This window comes from Nyctereutes procyonoides, unplaced genomic scaffold (genome assembly GCF_905146905.1).
Source record: "Nyctereutes procyonoides isolate TBG_1078 unplaced genomic scaffold, NYPRO_anot_genome, whole genome shotgun sequence".
NCBI lineage: Eukaryota > Metazoa > Chordata > Mammalia > Carnivora > Canidae > Nyctereutes > Nyctereutes procyonoides.
The window spans coordinates 16,547,149-16,570,320 of NW_026575082.1; the positions used below are offsets into that span (position 1 = coordinate 16,547,149).

The 23,172-nt window shown below is 50.1% G+C and overlaps 1 protein-coding gene across 1 annotated transcript; it reads left to right on the forward strand.

Moving 5' to 3' along the window:
- The first annotated feature begins 596 nt into the window (after positions 1 to 596).
- Positions 597 to 22,566, forward strand: LOC129514430 (complexin-4). The gene is made up of 3 exons (XM_055332989.1): positions 597 to 763; positions 6,434 to 6,521; positions 22,339 to 22,566. Exons 1-3 carry the CDS (start codon positions 597 to 599, stop codon positions 22,564 to 22,566), a joined length of 483 nt encoding a protein of 160 aa, XP_055188964.1.
- The last annotated feature ends 606 nt before the right edge of the window (positions 22,567 to 23,172 follow it).

Consider the following 23,172-nt stretch of genomic DNA (forward strand, 5'->3'; position numbering starts at 1 on the left):
AAGGATTATTTTTGCCTAATGAAGCATTTTGGGTTTTGAGTCTCACTGGACTCTGTTTTCAACAGGATGTTGTGCTCAGGGCTGGAATTTGGACATTCCGTTACAGGCCTGTAATCAGTCAGCTCTGATTAATTGAACCCAGACTCTTGATGAAGCCCTGCTGCGCTTATGATTTCAAATTTAGAATGGGTAGGGAGAGGAGTAGATAATGTGAGGGATTTTGTTTTTGGGTTTTTGGTTTTTTGGGTTTTTTTTGTTTTTGTTTTTGCCTCTGAAATTAGCTTAGTGTACTAATTCAGAAAGCAGTGGGTTGCATCTGATTGTATGCCTTAGTAATCTGAACCATCTGCCTCCCTATATTAAGGGAGTTCATCTCTTTAATCCAGCTTACGGCCCGCAAACCACTCTTCTCTGTCATCATGCCCTTGAGTAGAAGAGGCCACACAAAGTCCTTTGCTCTTAAATGCTTTGCTGTCGTTGAGGATATTTAGAAATTGATCTTTCTTTCTTTCTTTCTTTCTTTCTTTCTTTCTTTCTTTCTTTCTTTCTTCACATTTTGTCTGAGCTTTGGTTTTATTTTTCTGGGGCCAGAAACCATGGCTTTCTTTGTGAAATCGATGATAAGTAACCAGGTAAAGAATTTGGGATTCGGTGGTGGGTCTGAAGAAAAGAAAGAAGAAGGAGGCACATCTGATCCTGCAGCAGCTCAAGGGATGACTAGAGAGGAGTATGAGGAGTATCAGAAGCAAATGATTGAGGAGAAGTGAGTACACACGATTCCCTTTCCCTCTCCGAGCCAAAAGATATGCATTGTGGCCCTAGCTTCTTGGGCTCCCCGACCTCTTCCGCTTTGCTCTTTAGATGCTGCCCCTGTGCTGTGTGCCCCTGACCTTCGGAGCGTGTGTTCTGCTCCAGGAACCATCTCTCGCCTCAGCAGTTACTATGTCCTGCCTGTGGGGATGGTGGCAAGCCATAATAAACGAATCTATATGTCCTTCTCAAAGCAGCTTAACACTTTTTCCGGTCTAGGTTCATTTTAATTAAGCTCGGTTGAAGTGCTCAGATGAACTAGAGTGAGCCTGTCTCTGCGGTCTTCCCCAAACTCACCCTCCTAGCACGTAGAAAGCTTGCACACCTGCACACCGAAGGCTTTGTACCTGGAAGAGAGCCTTGAAGCGCACACGGTGCAATCTTTCTTCTCTTATGTGTGCGAAAGCCCTAGAAAGCACAACACGAGGATTGTGTCCTAAGATTCGGCTTCTCGAAAACTGTGAATAAGTTTGTGGACTGTTTATTATGGAAATTGTAAAGGTACAGAAAAGTAGAACACCCATATAAACCTATGAATAAGGTCACAGTTAACATTGTGTTGTACTGGCTTACAGGTGATTAGTTGGATAGATAGATAGATGATAGATAGTAGATAGAAGCAGTTTTAAAGTAAATTGCTGACATCATGATACTTCACCCCTAAATACTTCAGCCATGTACCTCCAAAAATTAAGGACATCCTCCTGGCTACATGAGGACATTCTCCTGGCTATATAAAATAAAAATAAAAATAAAACAGTAGTAACATTTTAATTGAACATTATGAAATGTGAGTATCACCAACAATTTTTCACTGCTGCAGACTGCTCTTTAAGTATAATCTGTGTGTAATTTTTTGCATTTTAAGGTAGAATAAGAGTCTTTTAGTAACAATGAAGAATTGAAGCCTCACTCCTGAGCTTAAATGTTCATCTTTTTTTTTTTTTTAATTGTTTAGTAAAAGTATTTCTCTGGGCACCTGGATGGCTTAGTTGGTAGAGCACTTGATTCTTGATCTCGGGGTTGTGAGTTCAAGCCCCTCATTGGGCATGGAGCCTACTTAAAAAAAAAAAAAGATTTCTCATTTAATAAGAGTATTTCTTTTTGCCATCATGGCTCTTTTGCTAATTATCAATTACATAAGAGTTGCTTAAATCCTTTTGCTAAGATGATTATAGGTGAGAGGTTAATGACCTGGAGGAAACGAAGAAAGTACAAAAGCCTACATTTAATGGAAAGTCTGTCTATTGTATTTTTTTCTGAAAGAAACTGTAGCTCATAAGCTACCTAGCATGTATTATACTTGGCTCTGCAGTCAGTTAAAGTCAATTAAAAAAAAAAAAACGCAACTGCAAACACTATGTCGGTGTTAAGATAAAGCTTAGGCAAAAGAAACAGCAATTGCTTGCATATATATAGGCTACTTTTGCCTATGGCATGTAAACAAAGAAACAAAAAGCAAGCATGATGAAGAAACAGAAGCAGAACAATAGCACCAAACATTCTCAGCTCAAGGGAGCCAATAAAAAGAAACTGGCCAGAAATTTAGACTATACATCTGATTGTGTAAAATATCATCCAACTGGTCCAAGCAATAAATCTGGTCACAGATATGGCATCTGTTTGATTAACTAATGTCCTAGTTTTCCCTAAATTCATATCTGGATAGATCAAAGGGCAGAATGCCGAATCGTGTGGTCAATCAGCGGATTGGGTTATTTGCCAACTACTTGGCTGTGTGTGTGGTGTGGTGTGTGTGTGTGAATGTTATCAATTGTTGTAGTCATCCAATTTAAGAAATAATAGCAGGGCAATGGGGCCAGCCCGCTTCTCTCTGGCAAGAGGCATGACTTCTAGTTTGTTGCTTGAGTTTTCGATAGCTTCATCACCTAGAATGCAACAATAGTCCACTTACCCCTCCATTTCTCTCAGTAATAGTAAAGTGTCCCTTTACCTGGTTATTGTACAGTAATTGCTGTGGTATTTCTTACCTGAACTTTGATAGGTATCACAGAACTGAACATAAAAGCTAAAATTTTAAAGTATTTAGAGAAAAATAGTATCTTTGCAACTTGAAGGTAGGCCAAGATTTCTTAAACATTTCTTAAACTCTGAAAACAATAACCATAAAAATGTTAAAATAATGCAGACTTTATCAAAATTGAAAAATCTTGTATGTCAAAAAACACCATTAAGAAAATATTTCTTAAAAAAAGAAAAGAAAATATTTATAGGGGCGCCTGGGTGGCTCAGTCAGTTACGTGTCTGCCTTTGGCTCAGTCATGATCTCCGGGTCCTAGGATCATGCCCCGCATCTCTCTTTCTGCCCCGGGGTCGGAGGGGAAGCCTGCTTCTCTCTCTCTCTCTCTCTCTCCCTCTCTCTGCCCCTCCCATCACTCATTCTCTCTAATAAATAAATAAAATCTTAAAAAAAAGAAAATATTTATAGGCAAGTCACAGACTTGAGAGAAAATATTTGCAAAAACATATCTGACAAAAGATTGGGATCTAGAATATATAAAGAATTTCTACAACTCAACAATAAAAGCAAAAAAAAAATGGGCAAAAGAGTTGAACAAATACTTCACAAAGGTGCACAAATGGCCAATTAGTACATTTAAAAAAAAACCCATCTGATATCTTCAGTCATCATGGAAATGAGAATTAAAATCACACAAAGGTACCACTACACTCACCAGAATGGCTAAAATTAAAAAGACAACAATACCAAATGTTGGCCAAAATATGGAACAACATAGAATGTGTATTCTGTTTGATGAGATGTGAGATGGTATAGCCACTTGGGAAAAAGTCAGATAGCTTCTTATAAAACTAAACTCACTCAACCAAAGTACCCTGCAACTCAGTGATGCCATGCCTAGATATTTACCTAAGAAAAACTAACATATATGACCACAAAAAGACTTGTACAAAAATGTTCACAGCAACTTCATTTACACTAGCCCCCAAGGGGCAATAGTCTAAGTCCATCCGGGGGAGAATGAATAAACCAGCATGATATATTCACACAGGACGATGCACTCAGTAACAAAAAGGAACAAACCACCGATAAATAACACCACCTGGGTCAATCCCAAAAGTTTCTTATGCTGAGTCAAAGAAGCCTCATACAAAAGAGTGTGTAGTATATGGTTCCATTTGTAGAAAGTTCTAGGACAGGCACAAGCAATCTATGGTGGGTAAAGGACAGTGACTGGGGAAGCAGCTGTTAACTGGGCATGGAGAAGAGAGAAATTTCTCAGGTGATAGCAATGCTTTTCATATCTTAGTAGAGTTTTGGGTTATGCACAGAAACGGAATCAATAGGAGAAACGGACATGCATACGTGCATAGGTGTCCAGAGGATTGATTCTAAGGATTGGCTCACGCGATTATGGAGGCTGGGAAGTCCCGCCATCTGTTGTCTGCAGGCTGGAGAGCCAGGAAGGTTGCTGGTGTCGATCTCAACTGGAAGACCGATGGGTATGAGTCCTAGGTAAGGCCAGGGGAAGACTGAGATCCCAGCCCAAGCAGACAGGCAACAGGAGAGAGAGGGAATATGCTCCCTTCCTCTGCCTTTTCGTGTTAGACCCTCAATGGTTGGATGCTGCCCATGCACACCGATGAGGGCAACTGGCTTCATTCAGCCCATCAGTTCGAGAGCTAATCTCACGGAGAAACACCCTCCCAGACACACCCAGAAATCATGTTTAATCTGACCACCCTGTGTCCCCATCAAGCCAAAAACAAAATTAACAGGCACAGCACAAGTAAACTCTGTGCACTTAATTGTACACAGATCTTACCCAAAAGAAAAAAAGAGAAAAGAACTGCAAACCAATACAAGGCTGTAGTTAAAGGGATATGTGTTGAAGTGTTTGGGGGAGAGAGTACTGGCGTCTACAACTTCGAAATGCATCAAAAAATAAGACGGATAATGAATGGGTAGAGAGAGAAGTATGTGATCAAACATGTACAGCAAGATGCTAATTTTAGAATCCAGGTGGTGAGTGTATGGGTTTCACTGTAAAATTCTTCCAACTTTTCTGTATGTTTAAAATTTTTCTTAGCAAAATATTGGGGAGAATGGATCTGCTTCTGCCCAAGCCCCAGGTCACTGATCCCTTAGGCAAGTCACTTACTCTGTCTCCCTCTCCAAAGCCAGAAGATGGAAGCCAGTGTGGGTGCGTGTTCTGGGCCTGACCTGCGGAGGGACGGCCCGCGCCCAGGGCCCCGTGGTCAGTAGGCCAACCCGACTGCTCAGATCAGCCCTTCCTTCAGACCACGTGGTGGTGAAGATGATTTCAAAACGTGAAGTTAAGAAATAGAAACCAGGGTGGTCACCTGAAAAGGAAAGCAGAATTTATTTTAGTGCAAATAATGCTTCATGCAAAGATGCTTCACCAAACCCCTGGGCAAGGAACCCCACCAGGCCAGACGCCTGGGTGGCTCAGTCGGCCAAGCGTCGGGCTCTTGATTTCAGCTCAGAGCCTGATCCCAGGGTCCTGAGATCCAGCCCCAAGTCAGGCTCGGCACCCAGCTTGGAGTTTGCTTGAGATTCTCTCTCCCTCTGCCCCTCCCCCACTTGCACTCCTTCTCCATAAATAAATAAATAATTTAAGTATTTAAAAAGAGAGAGAGAGAGAGAGAGAGAGAGATCCCACCAGGCCCCACACGGACCTAACCTAGGAACCAGGGTAAGTCCAGCCGTGAGCTCCTTCCTGGCTCTTGCCTTGCCCCTGTCCCCCGTTCGGCTGCTCTGCTCCTGCCTCTCAGCTGTCCTGGCTGTGCCACCCCGACGGCGTGGCCCTGGGGGGAAATGGCAGTGAACTGCTCCCACCAAGGTCTGTCTTTCCCAGTCCTGATCCCAAACTCCCAGAGAAAGGGCTTCCTTTGCCCAGCTTGGGCCAGTCCGATCCAACCAGAGGGCAGGACCACAGGTAGAGACTTGAAAGGTACCCCTATGGGCAGCTGGGAGGGGTGGCGGTCACCGTGGGCCCCCCAGACAGCCCCAAATCTGTCAGCTCCCGCCCAGGACATCGTGAGCAAGGGGTCGGTTGCAAACCAGCCTGATCCTAAGTCCTATTAGGTCGGAGCAGTGTGGAGACCTACCCTACCTCGTTCGGGGATCCCCCTTCCAAACAGGGAATGGAACACTGCACAAAAATGGGGTCCAGAGGGGGTGACAGTGAAGGGAAACCACTTTCTATACATTCCTCAAGACTATATGCCTCTAAAGGCCCCCCCAGCCCTGGAAGCTGTGACCCCATTTCACTGACCAAGAATCATTCAGGAAGCTTGTTAAAAACATAGCTTCCGCTCATCTGCCCCCAGGGATTCTGATGAGTCAGTCTGAGCTCACACCCAGGAAGCTGCGCTCTTAACCAGCACCCAGGTGGCTGTGGTGTTTGAGGTCCCAAGTCCTACTGAGAGCAACCCTGAGGGGTCAGCTATACACTAGGAATAACCACTCTGCCCCCCTCCGGGCTGCATCCTAAAGAGAGTCCGGGAGACGTTTGGGGACCAGGAAGGTTTAGCCCAGCGGAGGCTCCTCTGTGCAGGGGTTGGGCTGTCCTTAGCTCAATATGTCCTTTGATCCTTTATTCTATTCTTTTACTTTTAGGATGGAAAGAGATGCTGCATTTACACAAAAAAAGGCGGAGAGGGCATGCCTCAGAGTTCATCTCAGAGAAAAATACAGACTCCCAAAGGTGAGACGCTCTTAACGCAGTAGACATCCTATTTAATTTCTTAAATAATAGAAAATGGAGAATGTTTGATGATCAGCAAAGGGTCACATTCATGGATACACACACACCACATGCACACACATACAGACATACACATACACACATGCACACTGCACACAGAGAGACATACACAAGCACACATGCACACATGATGCACACACATGCATACACATGCACACACAAAGACGTGCACAAGCACACACACCCCATGCACACATGCATGCACACACATACAGACATACATCCACGCACATGCACAAGCACACACACCACATGCACACACGCATACATGCACATACATACACACATGCACACAGAGACATACACTAGCACACATATACACACTACATGCACACGCATACAGACACATGCACACGCAGAGACATATGCATACATAAGCACACATACACATACCACATGTACACACATGCGTACACATACATACACACATGGACACACGTGCACAGAGACATGCACAAGCACACATACGCACACCCCATGTACACACGCATGCACATACATACACACATGCATACACATGCACACACAAAGATGTGCACAAGCACACACAACCCATGCACACATGCATGCACACACATAGACACACACATCCACACACATGCACATAAGCAAACATGCACACACATACATGCACATATATACACACATGCACACAAGACATACACACATCCACACACATGCACACATGCACACATGCATACATGCACATATATACACACATGCACACACAGACATACACAAGCACACATATATACACTACATGCACACACAAACACATGCACACACAGAAATGTACGCATACACAAGCACACATACGCACACCACATGTACACACAGGCATACACATACATACACACATACATACACACATGCAGAGACATGCACAAGCACACATACACACAGAGACATGCAGAAGCACACATACACACACCCCATGCACACACACATGCACACACAGACACATGCACACACAAAAACAGACACAAGCACACATGCACCACATGCACACACATACACATACCACACACATGTACACACATATATATTTGTTTTCATCTTAACTGAGGCATTTGATGTAGTGAAAAGAGCATTGAACTAGTTCATAAAAACTAGATTCCAGTCGTTCAACCTCTATGAACTTCCATTTTCTCTCAACAAAATGAAGTTAACACTTGTAAGTGGCATTTTACTGTAAATTTCTGTAAAGCCTGTACAACTTCTATACGTAACTACACAAGGAGAAAGTAATCACAGCTGGCACCTCGTGTCCCGTGCCAGGCACTGTTCTAAGAGCTTGGACCTAGCAATTCATGTAATCCTTCCCTACAGTCCCCTGGGCCGGGTGGGGGGAGGTGGGGGGGGTGGGGGAGGAAGCAGAGGCCAGGAAGGGCAGAGCGCAGGGTTTTACTTCCACCATGCTCTGCCTGTGGCTCAGGAGCAGTCTGTTCCTTCTCAGTGGAGACCATAGAGTGGTGACTGGCACGATCCATCCGGCCATCTGGCTGCTGGCAGAGAGCACGAAACACCTGTAGGCTCTGGTCAAGCAGTGGGTTGGCTGATGGGAAGAGGAGGGGTTGACATGTGACGTCAGGATTCAGAAGCTCCACTCCTGTGTGTCCCCTGCGGGTCCCCCAAGAGCTGACTTGGGAGCCTCGAGCCCTAAACAAAGGGAGAGAGCCCTGCTGTCCCTGCAAGGTCAGTGCTAAGGTCACCAAGTGGTTAACTAGCCCCAGCCTGTCAGGGGAGACTCACCCCAAAGGTGCCCCAGGAGCTGGGTTCTGCTCTCAGAGAGGGGAGGAAAACCCACAGTGAAATTTAACCATTTTCATTGTGACCAATGGGTTTTGAAAAGAGGGGCTTTGCTTTTTGCCTCCTTTATCTGGGGTTTAATGCACTTTCCCCACTGTGCTTGCGTTTTTGGAAGCGGGGGCGCCTGGGGACACGGTCCCCTCCCGTTGTCTGGTGGATTCCCCGAAGCTCCCTGGGATGGTACTGGCTGTCTTTAGGAAAACTGGGTTTCAATTCTGCTGCAGCCTCAGATGGCTCTTTAACCCATCTGAGTCTTGGTTTCCTCTTCTGTAAAATGGAGACAGTGACACCTGTGCCACCAAGTCTTTGTGCGAAGTAACATGACATCCAGAACCCAGTACAGTGCCTGACTGATGGCAGGAGCTCAAGAGATGTCAGCTCTTATCTTTCCTGTGGTCTCCTCCGTGCCCAGAAGTCTCCTTCCTTCACTCTAGCCCCGGGGGTCTCGGAGACCTTGACCAAGCACCCTGTGGGTATAAACAAGGCAACAACTCAGGTCAAGAGTCCGAACTTCTGATGGTTTTCTCCCTCATGAGGGCGCCCCGGTCTTGCTCCTTTCTGGAGCCTCCGGGATGAGCCCCTCAAAGCTCTGCTGCAGGGCTTTGATAATCTTCAGAGAAAAAAGAATCCCCACATCTCTGAGTCAGGCTATCCTTTGGGACAAGAGCCTTTCCAACAGAAGCTATCAAGGAGAGGAAAGAGGGGCGCCTGGGGTGCTCAGCAGGTTGGGCCTCTGCCTTCGGCTCAGGTTGTGATCTCAGGGTCCTGGGATTGAGCCCCACATGGAGCTCCCTGCTCGGCGGGGAGTCTGCTTGTCCTTCTCCTTCTGCCTCTGCCACGCACCCCCTCTTGCGCTCCCTCTGGCACATGCTCTGCTCTATCTTAAATAAATAAAATCATAAAAAAGAGAGAGAGGAAAGAATTGCAGCCATGAGATGTGCACATTCATTCAGATCCTCCCTGGAGAGGACCAGGCCCAGAGGAAGGACAGTGACTACGTCTGCACAGGCTACTGCTCCTTAAAGCCAGTCTGGGGTGGGGATGGAGGGAGCGTGGAAAAGTCGACAGATTGTTAAGAGTGGAGCCCAGGATCTCTCACTGCCTGACTTACCTGTGCTCAGAAACCCCTCTCCCCAGCGCTGCTTCAAATGTCTAATGCATGTGAGGCCTCACCTGATTTTCTCTTGGACCCTGAAAAAGAACTTGGGAGTCCAGCTAAGAACCTCATGCCACTGCCTCTTTTTGGACATGAGGAAACCACAGCCTGACAGGTTAGGGAGCTTTGCAGAAACCCACAGCTGGTGACCGATAGAACCAGGGTGGGATTGCTGGCCTCTCAACCAGGAAAAAGTGAGACTTCCCCAGAAAGGATTTGAACACGGCTCCCCCTCTGACCCCGAGGTGTCTGTGGTTTCTCAGTGTTTGAGGGGTCCCAAAAATTTTCGTGTGGTGTTGAGCTCTTTGTGGCTTCAGGCTGCAGGAAGGCTTTGGGGACAACCTGCACTGCACCGTGTTCCAGTGTCACGGTGCGGAACCCGCCCTGAAGCCCCCGCAGGCTCGGGGCTTTTCCTGCTCCCGGCAGCCCGGCAGCCCGACGGCTGGACCCCAGACCCGGGGGCTGCTGCTGAGTTCCAGACACAAGCTAGACCAGTAATTGAGATGATGGCCGGAAAGCGCTCTTGATCCCTAGGTGCACGCGGTTTGCTTTCAGGCGGAGGCCTCCCCACGGTTCTTTCCCGTAACTGGCTGCGTTTGGTAAAAATGGATTGAGTCCACGCGGTGCTTCGAGGATCTGCCCGTGGTGTGAAAAATAGTGAAACTACTAACAGTACCGTGGCCCGCTTTTCATACAGCACGTGCAAAGTCTAACCTAGTTGTGCTTCCACAAAATGGCAATTCATAGAAAGTATATCATGAAAAACGAATGGGTTCCCATTCCACGGTGTCCACGTGTCACCAGATGTGGCTAACGGCCCAGCCTCAGGGCAGCACCTTGCCAACCCTGGGGCACCCCCCTCCGCTGCACCGCCCCCCAGGGCTGTTGCAGGGGACGTGTGAGCCTCCCACCCACCTTGTCTAGGCTTAGGAGCCCCCAGGCCTAGAAGGGAGCGCCGGGCGGGGGGGGGGGTTGGGGGGCGGGGGACAGATGCAGTTCCCAGGCGGAGATCACCCCGGCCCCGCGACTTCTTGTCCGTGCAGAGTGGCCACTCCTGGCCTGGCTCCGCTGTGCAGCAGCGCCGGGCTGCCACCGGGCAGGGGCAGGCTCGGGTCCCTCGCGCCCCCTGGTGTCCCTAACAGGGTGCACTGCGGCCCCAGGGAAGTGCAGCCCGCAGAGTCTGCCCGCCAGGCTTCTCAGTTGGGGCATGGGGACTGTGGGTCATAGCAGGGACAGTTATGGTGGGGACAGAAATAATATCTGCACGAGATCGAGTGTGTGTGTGTGTGTGAGTGTGTGTGTGTGTGTGTGTGTGTGTGTGTGTGAAGTCTATTCGTTGGCTCCCGAGGACAGGTTGTGCCTTGGGTTTTTTTTTGTGTTTTTTTTTTTTAAGTGAGGGTCTCAACTCTTCTTTTTTTTTAATTTTTATTTATTTATGATAGTCACACACACACACAGAGAGAGAGAGAGAGAGAGAGAGAGGCAGAGAAGCAGGCTCCATGCACCGGGAGCCGGACGTGGGATTCGATCCCGGGTCTCCAGGATCGCGCCCTGGGCTAAAGTCAGGTGCTAAACCGCTGCGCCACCCAGGGATCCCCAGGTTGTGCCTTGTATTGTAAAGCAGTTGCGGTGGCGAGGCTGGGAGGGCCTGGTGGGCACAGGCCGGGAGGGGAGCGTGGGAGCCTCCCCTGGGGGCGGGGGTGGGGTGGGGGTGGCTTGCTCTCTCCACAGCAAGAGGGATGGAGGGGGATGGTTTGAAATGCGGGTAATTGAGGTGAAGGCATTGGAGAATCCGGCCCCAGAGGGGATGACTGGGGAAAGGATCACAGTGGGGACAGTCACTCCCTGGGCCTTGGAAGGCAGGCTTTTTCTCGTGCTGTACCAAGCAGCTCACCTGGAGCGGCCGCGCTGCCGGCTGCACGGAACTGCGTGTAACTGCGTGTAACTTGGGCTGCAGAAGGACGCCTCGCAGTGAGTCCTTAGAAGGCCCTCCGAAATCCACACGGGCCCCCCACCCCCCCAATGGTAGTTTTCATCTCCTGCATGCTCCCCTAAGGAGCAAGGAGGCCAGGGGGGGGTGGTCAGGCCATGCCCAGGGCCATCACTGTGATTGGGAAAGCTCGAGGCCATGGCCGTATGTCCAGAGGATCCAGGGAAAGGCATGAGGGGCCAGGCCAGTCCTACACCCCTGGAGTAGAAGGGAGGGGGACGGGGGCTCAGGCCAGCCGGGAACTGCCAGGCTGGAGATGGGGCAACACATCCCAAATCATTACCTACATCCTCTTCGTGGGGCTCGGCGTCTCGATTACCTCACTTCATTGATAACTTATTTGATTACTGTCGTTGAAGATGGTCATCCTGGTGTGCAAGTGTGTGTGTGTGTGTGTGGTGTGTGTGATTCAACCATAAAAAAGGGAAATCTTGCCATTTGCAACAATGTAGATAGACCTTAGGGGCATCATCCCAAGTGGAATAAGTCAGACAGAGAAAGACAATACTGCATGATTTCACTTGTATGTGGAATCTTAAAAAGAAGAAGAAGTCAGACGCAGGGAAGAGACTGGTGGTTGCCAGAGGTGGGGGTGGGGGTGGGGGTAGGAGGGTGAAATGAGTGAAGGGGACAAAATTCCAGATATAAGATAAATAAGTCCTAGGGCTATAATGTGAAGGTTGGTGACTATTAAAAACAGTCATCAAAAGACACTGGTAGGAAAAATCATCTTGTCATGACCCATAAGCAATCACCAGGGGCAGGCGGGGTCGTCTGAGGAGCACACCCAGTGTCCAGGCTCTCCTCCTAGGGCAGGGGTGGGTTCCTGGGCTGCCCCAGGACTGTAGCTCCTCCACCCCAGCTATGTATATATATATATGGTATTTCTATTTTTATTAAACTTATTCTTTATATATTGAAAAAGCACATCAGTAGGTAATCATAAAACTCATTGAAAACCCATGAAACTCAAGTCAAGGAACTTGCCCAAGGTCACAAAGCTTACTGTGCCAGAGGGGCCTCCAGCCTCCCGAGTGTCCACCGGGTACTTTCTGAGCCTCACTGTCCCCTACACACCCTCCCTGAACCGTGTCTCCATCCAGGATGGTAGACTTGAGAAGGAACACGACCCTCTAACCCGAAAACAGCGCTGGGCAGAAAGCAAGGGTCACCGGGACCTTCCTGGGCTCCTAATAACCTCCTTTCCCTTGAGGTTTGGAGTCTTGAGGTTTGCAGACTTCTAAGCCCTCTGTTGTCTTATAAAGTCCACATTGGGTAAGCAGCCGTACTAATAGTATTAGCAGCCCACAGGGAGCTGGACACATTCACCGTGTCCTCCAGCTAACGAGGGATGACCCCCTGGGTGCCTCATTCACAATTCTCCAGGGTCACCGGCACAGCAGCCACACAACCAGCAGGAGGCGGTTCTGGGCCTTTCCCCTAACCAAGGCCCAACGGAGAGCAGATTTGAGGAAAATGTCTTCCCGGGAGCTGTCAGGTCTAATGAGGATAACTATGTCGCATTTTGGAATGAGAACTGTATTTTCTAAAGAAATTATTTGGCTGCTGTTCCCCGTGAAAGGGTTTCACTGATTGCTGAGCGGGGGAAGGAAATCTGGACTCGGGGAAGGACAATTTGCGGCCCAGCCCCCTAGGGAACAGCAAAAGCCTCCTCTCCCAGATTGTCCTTCCCTGTTCGCGACAACCCCGTGTATTGTACCCTGTGTCTTTGGGTGACCCCTTTTAATTGCAGTGATCACATAAGGAAGGAGTCCAATAAGTGCAGCAGTCGAACGCAACCATCCAGAGCATATAGGGACAGCACACGTGTCCACGCAGCGTGCATTTCCTCCGGCTTTGAAGCCACGGGGGTACTCGGGGGACATCAGGCACCTCAAGGATTGGGTCTCGCTCTGCCGTGATCAGCCCCTGTGCTGGGTCTTCACCTTCCCCTCCCTGCCATCCCACCTTTGTAAAGGTCAAATCTCTCCCAGGGAAAACAAGCAAATAGCACTTGGGGAGTAACCGTGCCTTTCCAGGTGCCTCCCCCCAGGGACGGGCTCCCACTGCTCCGCTGAAGGCTTCCTCCTTCCCATGCTGGGTAGTCTGGCTCCACACAGAGGACGGTCACCTCCTCCCCGAGTCCCCTCTCTCCTCATCCTCCCCAAACTGCCTCTCCTGTGTCTTGGTCATGGCCTACCCTCCCTCTGCCTGCTGCCCCCCGATTTTGGAATAGGAATATCGCAGGTCTGTCCTTTGTCCTCCCGAATTGCACATTCTCCCCGGGGATCCTGCTGTCGCTTTCGGCTGCCACCAGTGTGTGGATGACTCTCAGACCTACACCTGCAGCCCGCTCGCAGTCTTCTCCCTCGGGGTCCCTGCCGCGGCTGCCTCTGCTTGGACACCTCCGAGCTCTTCCCCAGAACAGATCTGGCTCGTTTTCCCCCAAACCCACTCCTCCTGTGGGCCCCATCTCAGTGTTGCCCGTGCCCCGCCCCCCCCATCCCCAGCCAGCCCTGGTCCCCAGGGCCTACATCCGGAAGTCAGCTTTGACTCTTCCCTCCTCCTCCAGACTCACATCCAGTAAATTATCAAGTCACCCTAATGTCACCTCCTACATAATTCTCAACTCATCCCCAAGGGCAGGGCTCATCATATCTCACTTCTGACCACAACAGCTTATCGGTGGCTTTTCCACTTTGAGTCTTGCTCCCCACAAAATTACAGAGTGAGGTTTCCAAAATGCAAATCTGGTCCTGTTTATCTCCTGTTAAAAAAAAAAAAAAAAAAGGTTATCACAACTTCTGAGAACAGAGTCCCAATCCCTTGCCCTGTTGGCCATGACGTGGCTCCTGTCTTTCTGGTCCCAGCTCTTGCTACTCCCTGCTTGGACTGTACCTTCCTTCTGCTGTTTCCTACACTCTGCTCTCCGTGGCCCCTTTTCTTCCCGTGAGGCTTTCGTCTAGGGCCACTTCTTACAGAGCCTCCTGTGCCCCCTTCTCCCCGCCGCCCTTCATGCTCCCGTAATACAGGAGTGCGTGTCTCTTATGTTATCTTACCACCGTGAATATTCTCACCCGCTGGACTCTGCTCTTTAACAAAGGGGTTGAGTTGTCCACCTTTGTCTTGCATGCCTGGCAGGATGTCTGACATGTAGAAAGTGTGCACAGGTGTTTGTACACACACGCGCACAAAACGTTTGCTGAATGTTGGATGTCGCTGGGAAAAAGGAGAAAAAAAAAATGCATCCAGAGAGCAAAGTATCAAAAACAGCAGAAAGAATTTACCTGCTGTGAAAATTTTAGGAAAATAAATTTTCATGAGAAGAACAGGTCTGGATTAGACATTTTAACTTTGTATACCCGAAAGTTAACGTTTTAAATAAGGCCCCGAGATTCTTTCTAGAAACAAATGTGCCCCTCTCCCTCGCCAATTCAAAATGTATATGTAAGTCAAGCCAAATTAATAAGAGAAAACAGTTCCACAATGAACCCTAATCCTATTAAGGGAATTGTCAATCTAGGTTAGTCATTGAAAAATAATGTTGTGCCCCCTGCTGAGCTATATGATTTAGTTACACCTGGTGTTTGTCTGCTGTATTAAGGGCATCATTCACTTTGAATAAAGATGAAGAGAGAAGGAGATCTACCAGTGGAGCTGTCTTGAAATGTGTCACATTGAAAGCTCCCTTAGAACAGAATTTAAAATTTGCCTCTTAACAAAGAGGATATGATGCTGTGGACCTTTCTCTGCCCGCCCCCTTCAGATTCCGAGCTCTTGGGCTGCCCAGCAGGGCCCCAGACACTGAAACCTCCTGCTCCTGAGCAGCTGTTTCTGGTGGCAGGGCGTCAGGCCATCGGGGCGGGGGGGGGGGGTGTCGGTGGCCACGAGGGACCTTCCCTTCCTTCCTTCTCCTCATCCTGTCCCAAAGCAGTTTGCTCCTTCTACTCATGCCCCTGAACGAGCCACAGACTGACTGTCCGGACGGGACATGGGGAAGGGGAGAGAGAGCCCTAGGACGCTGGTGCCATGGGAATGCAAGTGAAGTACTTAGCCACGCTGGCAATCCCACTGAATCCTCACAACCGCCCCATAAGGTAGGTGGATAGTATTTCCCCTTCGAAGAAACTGCCATGAGAACACTGGCTGGGAAAGGAGAGGAAGCGGGGCTTCCCAAGGTCATGCCTGCCTGTGAATGGCTAAGCAAGACAAGACCCCAAGCCCATCTGACCCCACTGGCCATATTTTCCTACTAGCCCTGGTGGCGGTGCTGGCCCCTCAGCCCTAAACAAGCTGAATGACATTTATGCAAGTCTCAGGACCTTGACTTCCCCCTCTGTAACATGAGAGGCTTGGATAGTGACCCCCGTGAGCCTCTTGAGCCCCTCGGCCATGTCTTTGTGAAGGGAAGAAGTGGGAGATGTACACAGCTGGAATCTAGAAATCCTCATTCCTGATGGGCCCTACACATTGCACACTCTCAGCCCAAGAAGTCCGATCCACATCCTCTGTCCAAGTAGCTGATGAGGGAAGAGCAATGAGGTATATAGCAAGCAGACGTTGCAGGTGGCCGGCCCCAGACAAGGGTCTCCACAGTGCTCAGCACTAGAATCACCTGGAAAGCTTTTAAAAAATTTATATTGCCTAGGCCCCTGCCACATATCCCTGGAGCCAATCCTCTGGGGTGGGCACTAGCCATTTTTCTAGACTTCACAAGGGAGGCGGGGGCCCAGAGAGGGTGGAGAACCACAGTCCCAGAGGGATAGGACATAAAGTTGGCTCTGTCCTTCAGTGGCAAGTGTTCAGAATGAGGATGAGTGGGTCTGCTGGAGCCTGGGCCCCAGGGCCTCACGCCTCCCTCCTGCTCTGGCCCCAATACATCCCTTCACTCCTTGCAAAGCAGGCCATGCTCACTTTGACTTGCCGTGGAGGATTTTGTTGACGGGCTGTGTTCTTTCCACTCTACCCCAATGTCTCACAAGTTCCCCCCTCATACCTGGGATGAAGACCACCGACTGTGGACCACCACTGTGATCCTCACAAATATGGAAGCATCCAATGTCAGGTCAAGTGGTCAAAGTCAAAGACAGCCATTAATCTCGCTGTCTGGTATCCTGTAGACCAAAAATACTTAAACAACCCAAAAACCCCAAACAAAATCTGCCTAGAATCAAGCCGGTATTTGCTATACACCAAGGTCAACTGGGACTCTAACACGTGGTGAACGCTCAGCTCTTGGGCAACATAACCGTCTGAGATACGGTAGCTTTTCCACGTATCTCAAGGTGGATGCAAGATGAAGGCCAGTTTATCAAAATCTAGGGCTCAGACAGTGTGAATCCAGGGTTGTGCTTACCCTTCAGAGAAAGGTCAGAAATCAGTCACAGGGAATAACGAGAGCAGGATGTGGGGCTATTTAAATAATGGGGCATTCAGCGCCGGCAATTAAGATTATAAATCTGGTTAAAAACCAAGAGATTAAAACTGATTCTGGTCAGCCGGCATAAAAATAATTAGCTCTTAACTGCATTAAACAATATCCCAAATTGATAAGATTTCTAGAAACGAGAAGGCCTCTCAGAGCCTCTAAGAACAGAGAGCAGCTTGTCGGGCCCCTAACCGGACGCCGGCTCGCCTCCCTCCCTGACTCTCGCTTCCACTCGTTCACACCAAGCTTCTGGGGTGGCGGCGGTGGGGGCTAAGCCCCTGCCTCCTGCCTCCCTGCCTCCCTGGAGCTGATTCGTGTTGTCTGCAACTGCGTTTGTATCTGGGCAAGTGCTGAGGCATCACTGCCTTTCCTGGATGTGTGATGTGTCCAAACATCCCCGGTCCCCCGGCCTGACTTGTCAGTGGGCAGTGGAAAATCTGTGCGGGACATTTGCTGCGTGGATGGCAGACAAGGTCTCCTGGGCAGGGAGGTCGGTGAGGCCAGGGGACAAGGCCATGCAGAGGCCACTGCATACGCTCCACGGATTCTTTTTCATGGCTTGCTCTGTCCTGGATTTTTGCCTTCAGGGCCGATGCTCTCCCACCCACCCTCTATGCCTTTTTTTTTTTTTTTTAAGATTTATTTTTGGTTCACGCCCTGAGCCAGAGGCAGACGCTCAACCACGGAGCCACCCAGGTGCCCCAAGAGCTCTGTTTTAACAGCCGCTGACTTATTTGTCTCGCCCCTCCTGTTGGACGCTGGGAGGCCCAGCGTTGGCGTGAGAATCTGATTGCCTGAGCAGGAAGGTTACCTCCACCGCTTACAGGCTGTGTGACCCTGGACACCTGATACAGCCTCTCTGAGCTTTATTTCCTTATCTATAAGCTGGGATTCTCTTACTTGCCTTACAGTCGTAGAGGATTAATTAGATGACGCCTGAATTATTTGGAGTAGATTAAGCAGTCAACCCCCAGAGGCTTCTCATAAGTAGAATAACCCTCAGTGGTGGGCTGGAGATGTGCAATGGACAATTGTGACTCCTGCACACGGTGGTCAGCCTTATCAGAGGCCTTGCTCTCCTTGTACCCTTACCCCTGGCCTCGAAATGGCCCCCGCTTTCACCTAAAAGTCACATTTCTGGCAGGATTCATTTCCCTTTGAGGCACCAGGTCCTCAATTCTGGGACAAAGCTACCAGGCTTTCCTCAGCTTTTGTCAGACCCATGTGCATGTTTGTGGGACCCAGAGGACGACTTCTGACAGAGGTTCCAGGCTCACTGCCAGCCCCCTCATTTCCCCCATCCCTGGACCTCTCCCTCCCTGGCAACCTTATGTATACAGACCCCCTGCCGTCCTCCTGAGGCTCAGCAGGACTCAGGCCAGCAGATCACTGAACTCTCAGGGGCACCGGCCTGGTGAAGGGGTCTGAGCAGTCTCCAGGATACAGTTAGGTGGGGAATTCGGGGTCCCAGGCAGCCAGAGTGTGGTCTAAAAGGGCTTGTGGGCTCTGCGCAGGCCTGTCCCTTTGGCCCTGTGACCTTTCCACCCTGTGTGAAGGAGTGTGGCCCAAGGGACAGAAGAGCCCTCTAAAGCATGGGGCCTCGGCAGGTGGCTCCAGTTGTCCAGTCTAAAGGCAGCATTCAGTGTTGTCACTGGCTATGGTCAGAGTCCTACAGTCTCCGCCCTTCTAGAAGGATGACAGGGATAGTGGAGTAATGGTTCCCTAGCACCAGAATCTATTTCCCTGGGCTGCAGCCCATGCTGTGGATACCTGACAACTAAGGGAGGACACCCAGACAGGGCCAGTGGGTGGCTAGACGACAAAAGGGGGACCAAACCTGGGCCTCAGCCTCATTAGCACTGAGTCCTAACCACATGAGCTGGCCCCAGGCCTAGGACAGGCCAAGGGTGAGGGTCCTGCTTGTAAAAAGGGGTCCGGGCTTTTTGCAGGCTTCTGCAGCTGACACTCCGCAGAGGTGGCATGCAGCGATCAGAGCCCCAGGTTCGAGTCTGAGCTTTGTCATTTGCCCGCTGCATGACCTTTGGCAAGTCACCTTACACCTCTGATGCCCTGTGGAAGGGCGCTTAGAGGATTACCTAGCAGATGGAAGGGGGTGTGCTTCAAGATGGTCTTGTAAGCTCCTAAGCCTGTGGGACAAGCGTGCCTATGGCTATTCGTATTTTTGAGAAAAAAAGTCAGATCACTGTCACACCCCTACTGAAAGAGTCCCTATGATTAAGAAGGCACAGAGGGGGGCATCTGGGTGGCTCAGTGGTTGAGCATCTGCCTTCAGCCCAGGACGTGACCCCCATAGTCCTGGGATCGAGTCCCCCATCGGGCTCCCTGCGTGGAGCCTGCTTCTCCCTCTGCCTGTATCTCTGCCTCTCTCTCTCTTTCTCTCTCTCTCTCTCTCTCTGTCTCTTATGAATAAATAAATAAGATCTTTAAAAAAAAGAGAAAAGAGCCCTTCGAAAAGCAGATCTGCACATGTAAGGATGGTTAAGGCTATTGCCCTTGACGGCAGGCTCATCGAATCATTCAGTGAACATCTACTGTCTGGGTCTGCGTGCCAGACACTGCTGGCTTCTGAGGCTTGGAGATGAGTAAGCAACGGTCCTGTCTTCAGGGATAGTGGAGTAATGGTTCTTAAACTTTAGCACGACCCAGAATCACCAGGAGGCCTTGCTAAGCTGAAGATTGCTAAGAAATCTTCAACTTCGGAGTCAGCAGCTCTGGGTGACCCCGAGGACGTGCATTTCTAACAAAGTGCCAGGAGGTGCCAATGCTGCGGGGCTGGGGACCCCCCTCAGAGACACACTTTGGTAGAAGTGCCGATCCAGAGCCCCTCTGTGAGCTGTAAGGCAAAGTGGAAGCCCACAGCTCTCCCTTCCCAGGCAAACGGAAAGAGGGGGAAATAAACCTGAAGGTCCTCCTTGAAGGAGGAACCCAATCTGAAGCTCCCCCAGACGCAGCCCGCCCCGGACCCGCCGCCCTCATGAGTGGCCCACCTCTGAGCACCTGCTGGCTGGCTCACCACTCTCTGGCCCCTCTAGCTGCCTGTCCCTCCAGGCTACTCCTTCTGGGTTTGACGCTGGTGACATCCACAAAGATCTTATTACCAACTAGAGGGAGGGGAAAGGGTATCAGAATTCCCAGGAATGTCTTTTCAAATCATTATGTATTCCGGGGTGCCTAAGAGAGGGGAGATGTCCTGCACTTACAGGACTGCCAGGTGGAAGTCCTGCCTTTCCTCTCTTCCCTGCAAAAGTGCCCAGAGGATGATCAGCAAGGAAGGCAACCTCTAGGGCAGGTAAATAAAAAATAAATAGAAATGGAGGCTTGGCTGGGAGCCCCTGCGGATTAACTAACTAATTAATCCCCACAACAGTTTGACGAGGAACTAATTAATCCACTAAGCACTTTGAAGGGCCAAGGCCTAGCCAAGTGCAGGGACTGGCTTCTGTCCCTGGGGAGGCTGCGGTGGAGACTGGCCCTTCCCGGAGGGCGTGTGTGAGGACCGTACCCCCCAAAGGGGAGCATCTCTGCCCTGCAAGTCAGCCTCTCACAGGTCTCTGCGGAGGGCTGGCTGTCACCCTGTGGGGTGACAAAGGAAGGAGCTGTGGGGGAGCCACGGGGCCCTAGAGCTGGAGCCGGCCCGGGAGATCCACTTCACAGATGCAGACTAGAGGGTGTGTACGCCTTGCCCTGGCTCGTTCTTTGGACACAGAGACACCGATGTTCCCCTAGAGTCACTTCCTCCCATCACCCGGGCAAGAGGAATTCATATTTTCCTGTAGGTGTCCACTTGAACTCCACCTGGGAACTCAGCAGGGGTCAGCATCTTTCTAAAGTCCAATCAGTGAGGGTTTGATGAGGACTAAGTAAATGTCGTACCTTTAATGTGAATTTTCATGCACTTGGTCACAGGACATCGAGGAGGGTGAGCCCCAAGGTCGGCTGACATCTTTCCTACCTTTTGCTTTTCTGATGCTCTGTAATCTTCCAGGCCCTTGGAGCCCCATTTGCCTCGTTACAACCTGATCTCAGAAATCATTGGGTACAGCCATCTGGGAATATAAACTACCCTTAGCTTTCCCAGATAATTTTTTTTTTTTTTTAAGAAAAGGAGGAGCAGAAGGGACAGGGAGACAGATTTTTTTTTAATATTTATCTATTCATGAGAGACACACACACAGAGGCAGAGACATAGGCAGAGGGAGAAGCAGGCTCCCTGCAGGAAGCCCGATGTAGGACTCGATCCCAGGACCCCAGGATCATGCCCTGAGCCAAAGGCCAGATGCTCAACCGCTGAGCCCCCCAGGAGATAGAGAATTTTAAGCAGGCCCCACGTCCAGCTCGGAGCCCCATGTGGGGCTTGATCTCAGATCATCAGATCATGACCTGAGCCAAAATCAAGAGTCAGATGCTTAACTGACTGAGCCACCAAGGTGCCCGTCCCAGAGAAACTTCTTTAGATTCTTCTCTCTTATTAAGAAACAAAGGCCCTGCAGCCAAATGGGGCAAAGGAATCTCTAAGACCAGGCAGCAGGTACTACGAAATTCTGGAACAGACACTCTCAGGATCATAAAATGGAATCTGTGAGAGGCAAACTGTGATGTTAGCAGCAGCAGCACAGGAGGTTGCTGAGGAGCAGCCATGCCACCCACGAGTCGCTTAAGAAACAAAGAGCTTTGTGCCAGAACCACTTCCAGGTGCGAAGGGTGTATGTAAGGTTGAATTTGACGTGATTCTGTGCCCCCAAGGAGCCCCGGTCTAGTAGAGAGGAGGGAAGGGGCAAGGAGCCCCGGTCTAGTAGAAAGGAGGGAAGGGGCAAAGGTTAAGCAGAAGTTGCCATGGCCACTGAGAGCCCAACCACACCCTCCAGGGAGGGATCAGCCAGGGCCACTGAGGCACATCCTGGGGCTGATAGACTGCAAAGCTTGCAAAAGCTGCCCTGAGGCGGAGCCTACAGTGTGTTTCTCAAGCTTTGCGGGGGCAGCCGCAGGACAAGGGACGGCTTCTTGAAACCCACATTGCTGGGCTCCACCCAGGAGTTTCTGATTCCCTTGGTCTGGGGTGGGGCCCAAGGATTTGCCTTTTCTAAAGTATCCCTAGATGTGCTAATGCTGCTGGGCCCAGGGACCACACTTTGAGAACCACTGTTGTAAAAAGTTCTGATCAGCCCAAGGTGCAGCGGAAGGGGAGCATGTCAACCAGGACCTCCAGCCTCCGCAATGGCTCCGCAGAGGGATGGCCGAGCTCGCCGTCCCCATCATTCACCCCAACGGAGGACTTTGCTGCTGCTTTGACTATCTCCTTGGAGGCTGGTTGTCTGAGAGTGGCTTATCTCTTCCGTGTTTGTGTTTTGCACAGAGTGAAATGGACGAGAACCAAATCCAGATGGCCGGAGACGATGTGGATTTGCCCGAAGATCTCCGGAAAATGGTAGATGAAGATCAAGAAGAGGAAGAAGACAAGGATTCCATTCTTGGGCATTTACAGAACCTGCAAAACATGGACTTGGATACCATAAAGGAAAAAGCCCAGGCCACCTTCACGGAAATGAAGCAGACCGCTGAGCAGAAGTGCGCTGTGATGTGAGGGCCAGGACGCGCAGAGGAGGGAACCGAGTCCAGGTGGAGGTGACCACTCTGCACGGAGCGTTTCCAGCAGCGTGTCCTTAAACATGGCAAACACACAAACACCACGACGGTGAAGCTCTCCACAAACTCGTAGACAACGACTTGATGTTCTAAATGTCCCCGTAGAGTGCTCAGCCAGCACCTTGCAGTAGGACACACACTTTCCTTGTAGTTATAAATGTGGCTCAGTGCGAGATTTCATCTGGGAGTGACGCGGAACACATCTGCTTGAAGATCTTCAGGACAGCCCCGAAGAGACAAGAGCAGATGGCATTTCCCCTCCGACTTGTTTTCTTCCAGGGCAAGGTCTCATCCTCTTCATCCGTTAGCATAACTCCAGGTCCTTTGGAGAAAAGATGTGGGAGGTCAGGGAGCCCCCTGGGAACCCCGGCTGCAGGCTCAAGGGCAAGCAAAGAGCACACCGCCTCTCACTCCCAGGGACCTTGACACTGTTGCTGCTCCTCATCGCGGATGGATGAGGACCTGGATGGTTCCAGGCCCAGGGGACAGTGGCGGGATGGGACAAGCAATGAAGAAGAGAAATGAAGACAGAGAATGGACTTCA